Below are 12,367 nucleotides of genomic sequence, written 5' to 3' on the forward strand. Positions count from 1 at the left end.
GGAGCAAAGAATTCAAAAAAGTTGCAGAATTCGAATTGTTGCAACTTTTACCACACTTGCTTCTTGGATTTTTTGCAAATTAAGGGCATTAGTGGTTGGGAGTTTGGTTAAAACCTTTTTTTTTAAATTAGAAAAACACGAGTTTTAATAAATACCCCCCTGTTTTTTTTACAGAAATATCACTTATCCTGAAAATCTTAGATATAGTATTTTTAATAATAATTCCTTGTCATTATTATTATTAACATGTATTTATATAGCGCCAACATATTGCGTACCTTCCCAAATCCCAGCATATTATAATGTATAATATCTTAGAAAGATTATTTTCAAATTAATACTACTTAAAGGGGTTGTACACCTTCAAACACTTTTTCCAGTTTAGTTGTTTTCAGAGAGTTCACCAGAAATAAAGAATTTTTGCTATTACAGGTATAGGATCCCTTATCCAGAAACCCGATATCCAGAAAGCTCTGAATTACGGAATGGCTGTCTCCCATAGACTCTATTTTATCCAAATAATCCAAATTTTAAAAATTATTTCCTTTTTCTCTGTAATAATAAAACCGTAGCTTGTACTTGATCCCAACTAACATATAATTAATCCTTATTGGAAACAAAACCAGCCTATTGGGTTTGTTTAATGTTTAAATGAATTTCTAGTAGACATAAGGCATGAAGACCCAAATTACGGAAAGATCCGTTATCCGGAAAACCCCAGGTCCCGAGCATTGGATAACAGGTCCCACACCTGTACTTTCTATTTTCTATTTGTGACTATTATTTGTTCTCCAAAATTGAGTCTTTGAGACTAAGGGTGTAATTTACACTTTGGCAGCAGCATGAAATGCATCACACTATAACACCCCACATGTTTTTTTCTTTTGCCTTTCTCTAGATTAATAAAAAATCTAGATGATAGTAAGGCAGTCTATTTATTAAACATTATGAAGTTTCCTCACTGAATACATAGCCATTCAATCTTTGCTGACATTTCTACCAAATTGATAAAATTAGACTTGAAACTGCCAGTTTGATTAGTTTGACTACAATTATAATTTAGCATTATCCATTGCCTTCAGGGATTTGAAATTTTCGATCACCAAATCAACCACAGGTCTGAGCATTCAAATCCCTTAGAAGACATGGCAATGTTTCCCCTGTTAACATTTTATTCTAATTCATTCACTTCCCTTTCCTGGGGAAATATGAATTACAGTGATGGGCGAAACACACTGAAGTCAATGGGCGTCAAAATAATTTTGATGCGCATCAGTTTTGACCCAACCAACAATGTCAACCCGAGCAACAATTTTTATACACGCGAGCATTTTGTCCAAATGCATTAAAGTCAATGGGCGTCCGAACAATTTTGACGTACGACAATTTTTTAACGAGCGTCAAATTTTCTTTGACGTGGTGGATATTTCGGTTTTTTGCCTGTGAATTTTTGTCGCAATTTCATGAATTCGTGTCTGCCGAATTTATTCGCCCATCACAAGTGAATTACATTGATTCCCCAAAAATTATTTCTAAAACAGTATGAATCATTCTAATTTATTTTCAATAATAAATCAACATAAAAGAGATCACAAAAGAAAACTAGTAGTGTGAAAAGTGTTATTTTCTGTACCTGGCACAATTCCAGTAAATACTACAAAATAAATGGAATTGTGCTCACACTTTAATTAATACAATCGTGCGTCATGTTATTTATACAATAACCATTACAATATTTGCTTCTGGACCTTTAACTTATAGCATGTTTGCATTAATATCAGCACACCTATATTGTTACTTTCCTATTCAATTCTATGGATTACCAGACATGGCAAAACATTTGCAGATTTTGTTTCCCTCATATAGTGTATGTGATTGCCTTTATATGTATGGGTGACTTTTTTCTCAATGCACCTTAAAGTATAGTCTTCCTCTTGCCCAATGCCAATCTTAAATATGAGTTACAAACAAGGACATGTCATCAATAAATTGTACATCACACACAAAATTATGGTTTATTGTACACAGGAGAAATAACAGTATTTTTAAGTCCAGATCCAGCTTGGTCCTTTTCAATTTTGCACAGTTACTGCATTAGTCAATGTGATTTTGCACAGGTATTTCACTTTGTACATGGTTTTCAGTTTGTGGCAGTTCTTTCATAATACTTACAGGGCATCTGTTGTTTCTGTGTCATTTTAGTAGCTCTAGAGCTGGAAGTGTTTTGTGCAGTTGAAGTAGATGCAACATGAATTTTGTAGATTATTTTGCAATCCTCGAAAGTGTAGAAAGTGTAGGTCCTTTTTACATCAAGGTCATTGAACTCATGAAAATTACAGCAATTGGTTTTGAGCTGCTGATGGTATCCAAAGATATCGATTTTGGAACAAGTCTAATTATTTATCAGAGTCAAGTCAGATATCTAATTGTCATGTTGGCACCAGCAAGAAATGCATCACACTAAAACACCTCCACACTCACAACACTTTTTTTCCTCTGGATAATCTGGATAATTACAGGACACAGCCATTCTATTTTTGATGGTTTTTTTTTATCAAATTAATCAAACTAACTTACTGAAATGGTTAGACTGGTTTGATTAATTTGATAAAAATTACTATTTAGCATTATCCACTGACTTCAGGGATTTGATATCTCTGATTGCCAAATCAATGTCTGGTCTCAGCTATTGGATATTGTAGTAAGCTATGAGAATTATTGTAAATTTTTTCTAGTTTATTACCATTTTAGGAGAAATTTTAATTTAAAAAATCAGACTGATTTATTTCTAAATCAGTCTGATTTGTTTAAATGCAACAAATTGTTAGGGACCCCCAGTCCCTATAATTGCTTACCCCATTCTCCAGGCTAGTACAACACATCTTGCACTGGTTCAGGGTTATCTATAGCAGGGCAGATGGTTGTCATTCTACTTTCTTGTTTCCAGCAGTTCACCATGGCAGGTCAGACTTTGTACATGCCCAGACCTAAACTTTTCCAAAGAAAAATGAGGGGCAACTCCTTGCTCTCCTTTCTAGAAGTGCAAAAAGCTGTGCCTCAGGGTGCAACCAGCATATTTGAATTGAGACAATGCCCCATTTTTTGTAAATGTGCCCTACTGCGTTAATTCCTTGAAGCTTTCAGCAAGACACATGCACCTTAAGCAAGAGTTATATATTTGAATACATGCACAAATTAGTAGTGAATAATATATGAGTGAAAAAAGTAAATTAATCATGTTACATTTAAAGTAAACAAGTAGTTTAGATAATGTTTGAAATATAAAAATAAATGCAAAAAACCCTAAGCCTTAATATAATTTTTAAAATTACATTTATTCCACATATATTTGTACTACTTATAGCATGCAATATGCAAGCAATGTGTAAAATGGTCTGAGCAAACACTAGATTATCTGCCATGTTTGTTTGTTAACACTTATCCAATGTGATGATAAGAATGTTATGCTATGTATATGTACATTTAATGCAAATTCCAATTTGTCCATTGGCATCACACAGTCTGTAGGAATATAGAAACATAGAACTTGGGTGTCACTGAATATAGTTTTTCCAAATACAAGAACCATTTAGATGTTTGAATTAATTATTCAGTCTGCACTAAACCAATAAATGTCAACTGCCATTTGGTTGGTCTAGATCTGTGTGAGCATCTATTAAAAAATGAAAAAATGGTTGCAGCAAAATGTTTACTTATAGTACTCAATAATGTGGATAATATGGGGGTATAATTGTGGATTCCTGGTCCTATGAGGTATGTCCTTTCTTGTTTATGGAGAAGGAAAGGTACAATAATTGGAAGCACCCCCAACTTTTGCAAGATGATGCCTGTCAACCTCAGGTTAAATCAGGTACAAAGATAGGGACACTGTTTTCAGTAATGGGTAGTGTGAAACTGGTGAGAGTGGAGGGTGGCTTGTGGCCTGGGGTTGGGAATGAGGAGCTTGTTCTCCTTTAAAGATCAAGAAAAGGCTTGATCACTAAGAATATGCAAATTTGTTAGGTGCCTCCTAACTTTAGACCTCAGACTGGAAATGCTCTTCACTAAAAAATGCACACGCCTGTCCCAATGATCATTGGGCTGACCTGTGCTGCATGTTGTGCATTTAGGAGTACTTCTTTGGAGGTAGTGTGAGGTTAGCAACTAATAATGAGTATATCTTCCTCTAGTCATGGATTCACAGAGAAATTCAAAGCTTCACAACTGGCAATTTTTTCCCCCAAAAATATTCACAGTGAAAAATAGCACTGAAAAACACCATATTTGGAGAAAAAAATGCCCATTAACTTTAATGTATTTTGAGTGACAAAAAATGCCCCAATGCAATGTATGCAAATGTTTCAGCTGGTGTACAAATCTTTCAGGCAAGTGAAAAACAGGACAGATTTGCTTATCACTATTAGCAACTAAAATCATTGGGGGGAAGCTATACAATTGGCACCACCAGGGATAAAGCATTTCCTTGTACCTTAAAATGTTTTTTAATGGATTAAGTGGCAGTGTAAAATGTTTTTCCTTTATAAAACATGGTCTTTCAGCAAAAGCAGTGTGATAAATCAGCTACCTTTACCAAATGCATCTACCAATTGATATATTGACTTATTAATAAAATGAAATGTGTTGCAGGCATTGGATTTGGTCAGCAATTACTGAAAGAGCATAATGTTAATATTATACACTCTGTTTTGTATTATACATCATGTATTCCTTGCACTAATAACAATGTCCATGCTGTGAGCAAGAAATCCATTTTCCTTAATGTGAATTATGGAATCAAACCATTTCAAATACTGGCAAATAGTACTTGAGCATGCTTAGCTACCAATAACGTATAACCTTTATTATGTAGTCCCTTGGAGCTTTCATTTGACAGTTCCCCTTCTTGTGTAAGGAATCACAATTATATATCTTTCATTAACTAAATCAAAGTAGATCTTACAAGGCTAACCGTTGACAATATTGATTTATGTGCTTTCAAGGACAGTGTTAATCTAGAAAATTTGTTTTTATATGACCTTTCTATATTCTGATCCCGTTTGTCAACACCTTTCAATTCACAGTCTCTTTGCACGTGGTATTCTGAAAACCCATCCACTCTTTTTTACTTACAACTGGAACTGTGACCTTGAGCCTCCTGCCCCATTTTTAGATGCCTCAGTTAATAAATATTAGATGTTCCTTGAGGTGATGATGTATCATGCCTTCTTTACTTTTAATTTGTGTATCATGCCACAAGTGAAAAATGAATGTTGATATTAATGCTGTTTGCTTTTGATCTAAATCTGTAGGTATATCAAGTTTGAAATATATTTGAGACAATAAAATATGCACCTACATAAAACAATTTAATTCTAACGTTATATATTGAAACTGATAATAATATATGAAACGTTTCTACAAAGCTGGTTTCAGTGATTCTTTTCAATATTTAATTGCTTACCTTGAGGAGAAGTTCACCAATTAATCCATTCCAAGAGCCATCTGCCTGTGGGCTTCCGTATTTATGATCTGGAGCAACATATATTTCATATTTGAAACCCAAGTAACTTGATAAGGCATCAAGGACATCAATGGAAAATCCTTGATATTTCTTTGGTTTCCCCAATACATTTTCTGAGACCATAACAAATGGTTCTTCCTGTAAAAATGAATGATGAAAATTGTGTTTAACAGGTATACTGACAATGATATCTTAAATAACTTTTCTAATTTTGTATTGTTACAAATTGTGAGGTTGCAGTCACTAGGATAACAGCAAACTAAAAACTTTAGTCTGTAATTATGTAGTTTTCCATGGCATTATAACATCTTGAAATAGTTAGTTTGACAGCTGCGCCATGGTCAACAAATAGTGGTCTAGCACCCAGATTAAGTACCTAAAATAGCTGTATGCCTTTCCCAGTTATAGTGAGGGGCTCTAAGTGTGCAACAGGCCCCCAAATATTTTTTTTTGTATGTGTGCGGGGGGGGGGGGGAGGTTGGTTCTTTGAAGAAATGCCACTGAACTTGTATGCAGGGGTACAGTTAGGGTCAAGAACTATTATGGATGGCATTTACATGGACACAGTACTGTGCCTATTTCTGCAACTAGCACCATTCATAAATACAAAGACTGTACCTATAATAGAAATGCTGGGAACTGAAAACATTACTGTACTGTGAATAAAGAGCACTTTATGCATATAATGCTAGAAAGATATTTATATTCAGTATGCTAATAATGGACTGAAAATGGCAAAGCAATGATTTTTTCCAGAAGCTCAGTCAATAATTCCAGAGATACATTACTCTTTCATTTCCTTAAAGAACACTGAACAAGTAGTAATGGCCATATTTCCTTGCAGAGTACAAAATCTATTCTTCATTTATACTTTTCGGGGAAATGTTGGATTCCATTTATTCCTAGTGTTCTCCAAACCACTTTCATTTACCTCGTGCCTGAATAGCTGTGCAACAATATGTATGTTTCTAGCAAAAATATGTATTATCAATTAACATATTAGGATCACTTCACTAGTGCACAACGGTTAACTGTCAACTTAAAAACATGAGAAATAATTATTTTCTGCTGCCTGATATTTCATTTTTTAACAAAATCATTCACATGGTTGAGGAAACCACACACTATGATATGAAAGTCCCAATCTGAAAGAAATAAAAGACCTTCCAATATGAGAATGACTAGTAGCTGTGAGTAGATAAAACCTCATCACGTAGCTATGTCTGTATATAACAAATAATGATATATAGAATTCAAAACTTGATAGGGAAATTAGCCTGCACAATCAGGGAATCAACACAAGTAATAGAAACAGTAAATGGTATGGATAATTCAAATATTTAGAATATACTTCTAGAAACTGTTTAACTGGGTAATGTAAGCATATAGGGGCAAATTCACTAATCGCCGAAGCGCCTAACGCTAGCGTCAATTCACTATCGTTGGGCATTTTCATTACTTCGCAAATTCACTAACGAACGCTGGCGTAAATTCGCTAGTGTTACTTCGCACCCTTACGCCTGGCGAATTTTCGCTACGGACGTAACTACGCAAATTCACTAACGCGCGCAGTGTACTGAACGCTACCTTTTACGGTAGACTTCCTTCACCACCTCAGACCAGGCGAAGCGCAATAGAGTAGATAGGGATTGGTTCAAAAAAAGTTCAAATTTTTTCTAAGTCCCAAAAAACGCTGGCGTTTTTTCTATATTATGGGTGATAGGCTGAAAAAGATCGAAATTTTTTTTGGGTCTCTCCTCCTTCCCCCCTACATTTCCTAACTCATGGCAACTTATCTATACAGTGGGCACATGTGTAGGGCAAAAAAAAAAATTATTTGATGTTTTGAAGGTTTTCCAGGCATTTGTAGTGATTTTACGTATTCCTCCATTGAAATTTGTTGCAGATGGTTGTATTGCGCATGTTTTTTGCTGAGCGGCTAATATATTGCACTGCTCTGCCCGTCTTTCCGGTTTTTGCGAATTCGCAGTGTGAATAAATTTTCGCAAATGGCGCGCAAATGAGACAGGAGTTTGCGCGAGCGCACCCAATGTGCGAGGTTGTTGTGCGCGAAAATAGCGTTGACAGTAACTTAAATTCGCAGTTTGCAAAACTGTTTTGCGAATATTTTATCCACCACCAAAGTTGTGGCGTAATTGAGTCGCAGAGTGTGCGCATAAAGATTCGCAATTTGCGAATTTTGATATATTTATAAAGCCTCTTTAGACATTCGCATTGTGAATAAAAAATTTGCAATTCTGTATGCACCCTCTTATTCAGCTTTATAAATATAACAATGCGCAGGGCAAATATATTCACTTTGCGAACCAATCTGCCCTGCGCGAAGTTTATAAATGACCCCCAATGACTAGGGATGTGGTGTTTTTTTTTTTTGCTTTAAGAATGGACCACAAAGCTCCAAGACGGCAACAGTTATTTCATAACGATTTTATATTTTTAAATATTTTTGATTGCATGAGTTGAGTGCTGTGTTACGATAAGTACCCAACTAGGGATGCCACAGACAGTGATGTCAAAGGGTGTGGTGGATGATGTTAAGGAGAAGGAAAAATAACATCAGAGGTGTATCTTGTGATATTAAGGGGAAAGATGCAATGGGCAAAGATATTGGCAACATTTTCTCTATATTTAGAACTTGAGACAAAAAGCTTTGAACTAGACAACCCATATAAATAGGACATACCCCAAAATTGTACTTTCTTTGCACTAAACAAACATGCACCACTTGCAATTGCCACCATGTGCCAGTATATTTTGTCATGTTTTGCCAAACCAAAACATGACTGCTCACAATGAGTGATGCATTGTAAAAGCTGAATTGGACACTATTTAAGATTCACATGTAAAGATAACTGCTTTTCATCGCATTTACTGCATTACTTATATTTAAACTGCTTCTGTTATTTTTAACATCTTTAAAAATATTTAATCCTTGGAAGGGGCATATCTAAAAATGATCCAGCAGATGCATTAAGGAACAGCATTTAACCAAATTTGCAAAGCAATTAGAGAGACAGATATACCAATGTGTATTTTATATATTTATCTTCCTCTGTTTCATTTTGTTCCACAGCTAAGACAATTCATTCAGTAATTAACTATATTCTGTAGTGAATGCCAATGCAAGCAATAATGAGGTAGTAATTTAAAAAAGGGAAAACATGTAGTTTAACTAATTAACCAGAGGAAACACTTGTTTATTTGCATAATGCCCAGGAAATATCTCTCTGTAAAGAATTGAAAAACATTAAAAAAAAAAAAAGTTTAAATGACCTGTTTTAATTAACCCAGATATAAAGAAAACTATTGTATTGTATTCAAATTTCAGTTCATCTTTGTCTATACTATAAAGTGAAACCCGTAATTAAAATAAAGAGGATGCTTCATTGTAAACCAGTTCTTTTAGATATAAACCAGACTTTTAGATAGCAGGACTACCAGTTGCCCAGTTAAGGGAACATAATTGTCGTAATGAATATGCTCCTTCCTAGACCTACCTAACAAATGTCCTATGCAGATATGTTTGAGATCAGCTGCCTCATTTATAAAAGATGGGTCAATTTGCATAGTGCATAAATAATGGGAGCAAAGAACAGTGGCTGTAAGATGCCAATGAGCCTTGTCTTCACATTCTGCCTATGGCAGACATTAAGTACATGGCACCCTTGTGTCTAAACATCACTGTGTAAGGTGCATTATAACCCTAATTTTTTAAAGCCCACTGAGCATGTGAGTGTCACAGACATTTTCTAAGATGGTGACCCCCTGTGACAAATTTGAAGTCCTGGATCACTGCTGATATTGAGAAGCTGAAACTTTAGGCTGGTGCGATATGTTCAGTATTTAAAATATGTAATTTTTAGCCATGATCATTTTTAAGTTATAGGTTATAAACTTTGATGCTCATATAGAATGACTCATATTATACTACCTACTGTATGTACATGATAGCAAAGTAGTTTACGGAGAATCTTGATTTTTATATGACTGAGAGTAGCATGAATGGACACAATAGTTGCATGTATTTATAGCATTCCTTAAAGGACATGTGAACATGTATGTATTCCTGGTTTGTTGGCTCACACCGTGAATCTTATGATTCAAGGACAAGGCCCTTAGTTCTTAAAACGCCAATTTTCTATTTAAGATTACCCAGTGGCACATATTTCATTTATTTTTATGAAAAAATTTAGATGAAGCAGGGTTTTACATATGAGTTGTTTTAAGCTATATCTCTTTATAGAGACCTATATTGAGACCTTTATTGTAAAGGGGTATAGATTTCCTTTAATCACTTAGGATTCCTTCTCCTACTCTAACCCACTTTCCCCCCTGCCTTGGATATTTATTTTGGCTAGTGCCTACTGTGCAAGCTCAGTTCTTCTTAGCTCGAGTTACTAAACACGCCCTGCAGCCAAAGAAGAGATGAAATTGCTGGTTTTCATAGAAAAATTGCTCTAGCTGTCAGCTGATAATTTTTCTCTTAACCACCTCTCCTGAGCTCTTAACCATTACAGTACTTAATCCAAGCAAGACTTTTTATCAAAGTAAGTTCTGCCTGTGTAAACCTGCATTCTTGATTACATGAACTTTACAGTGCATATGTGCATGTTACTAATGATTTGCCAGAGGAAAAATGGCCGCTAGTTGAAAGCTGCTATTTATTTTAGCAAAATGTAATGGCGTTGACGAACAGTGGTGGTATATGTTGTAAAAATGATGCGGTTTGGATGGGGGACTTGTATACATAGTAGGAGAATGTAGGGTTTACATGTCCTTCAAAGGTACTTGTGCCTAAACGCAGTTCTCGATTCATGTCACCTGCCCAATCTGTTCTAATAAAGTGCTTATTCATAGGCGGTGTCAGCTGCAGCAGACATTTGTCTAAATAGTCTCGAACAGACAACATTTTAACATCGAGTCGCAGCAATGATGCACTCCAATCATTTTGAGTGTATTGTGGGTAAGAAAACATGCTAAATTCATCCAAAATGGTACTGCACTCATGTTTGTAAATGAGCCCTTTTATCAGTTTATAATTGTGTTCTGGACAAACAAAATTGATAAAATTATTTAAGATGCAGACGGGCGAATGTGTGCCGTGAAAAATTTGCGAAACGCATTGAAGTCAATGGGCGTCAAAATAATTTGACGTGCGTCAATTTTGAAGCTATTTTTATACGCGCAATTATTTTGTCCAAATGCAATAAAGCCAATGGGTGTCTGAATAATTTTGAGGCACAACAATTTTTATGTGCACGCCAAATTGTTTTTTGATGCTGCAGATTTTCCTCCGCCACAGTCGTGTATTTATTCACTGGAGGCGAAACGGGGAAATTCGCAACAAATTTGTGCCTGGCGAAGTTTTCCTCCCATCACTAATGCAGACACATGCATGTTGGGACGAATTAGTGATTTAAGCTTTCCATTCCAGCCATAATTCTGGTAGAGGACAGCAGATTTCATTTACTAATACAAATCAAAGTTAAGTTCTCATTGGTTAATTTGGGGTACTGCATTAAGCAATTTTGGCCCAGTGTTAGCAAATAAACCTCTGACTGAGCCTCCAATAAAATCATTTGTCATCATTTGTCTCCACTAGAATCCTCCAAAAACATAAAACACAAGAATGGTAGGATATGTAGGTTTTAATGTGATGGCAGGGCACACTGCCAGTCACAACCACATGCCCAACTATGCTTTACACCCCCATCCAGAGCCACTCATACCTGACTGGTTTTATTTTATTTTTTAATTAATATATTAGTTTTCCATTTTGTTCACTTAAATCTGTTCTGTGACAAATATATAAAAAAATTTAAATATGCTTTCGTAGGGTCCTGGAAGAACTAATAAGGTATGCTTGTCTGGCTCATTCCTGCTGGAACAAGGCAAGGTAGTTCACCTTTGAATTAATTTTTTTTGAATGTGGACAGTCCTATTCTGAGGCTTTATGAAAGCAGTCTCCATTTTTTTAAATTATTTAGCTGTTTGAGTAAACCTTCTCCATTCTGGAATTTTATCAGCTGCTTGCTAGGGTTCTAACAACCAGGCAGTGGTTTTACGGGTAGGAAATGATGACGCGATTGGAGCCGACACATCGCAATGCAACTAAACGCATGCGACACACACGCTGCGTTTTCATCCGACAGTCGGATAAATGTAGTTGTTACCTGAGATTTCTCCTTCACTTCTGCTTTTTTTAAAACATCCGACACGTCGCATGCGTTTAGTAGCATTGCGATGTGTCGGCTCCAATCGCGTCGTCAAGTCCTACCCCAAATGTGAGACTGGATGCTAATTAGGTTAGAATAATAAGTAGTAAAAGGTAACAAAAAACATGAAAATCCCCAGAGAAATTTCTAAGAATAGGACATTCTGTAATTTTAGCAGCTGCTTGCTAGGGTTCTAACAACCAGGCAGTGGTTTAAGGGTAGGACTTGACGACGTGATTGGAGCGATGCGTTTTCATCGACAGTCGGATAAATGTAGTGGTCACCTGCGATTTCTCCTTCACTTTATTTTCTTTACAACATCCGACACGTCGCATGCGTTTAGACGCATTGCGATGTGTCGGCTCCAATCGCGTCGTCAAGTCCTACCCCAAATGTGAGACTGGAGGTAATTAGGTAAGGGGCCGAATAAATAGATACAGTAAGTAGTAAAAGTAACAAAAACATGAATATCCGCAGAATAGTACATTCTAAGGTGAAACACACCTTTAAGTAGGAAGATGCATGCAATATCCTATCTTCTAGAGGTAGTTTTTTTACATTTAGAAAATTATTGACTGACTTATTTTCCCACAACCTCAGAATTTTCTCC

At 35.7% G+C, this 12,367-nt stretch overlaps 1 protein-coding gene across 2 annotated transcripts in view; it reads right to left on the minus strand.

Moving 5' to 3' along the window:
- LOC108704460 (glutamate receptor ionotropic, delta-2-like) overlaps positions 1-12,367 on the minus strand; it is a 599,719-nt gene that overhangs the window by 130,423 nt on the left and 456,929 nt on the right. For both annotated transcript variants that reach the window (XM_041579681.1, XM_041579682.1), the window contains exon 10: positions 5,462-5,659. In XM_041579681.1, coding sequence (XP_041435615.1) covers positions 5,462-5,659 — 198 coding nt within the window. The remainder of the gene's footprint in view (positions 1-5,461; positions 5,660-12,367) is intronic.

The sequence above is a fragment of the Xenopus laevis genome, chromosome 1S, assembly GCF_017654675.1.
Source record: "Xenopus laevis strain J_2021 chromosome 1S, Xenopus_laevis_v10.1, whole genome shotgun sequence".
In the NCBI taxonomy this organism is placed as follows: Eukaryota; Metazoa; Chordata; class Amphibia; order Anura; family Pipidae; genus Xenopus; species Xenopus laevis.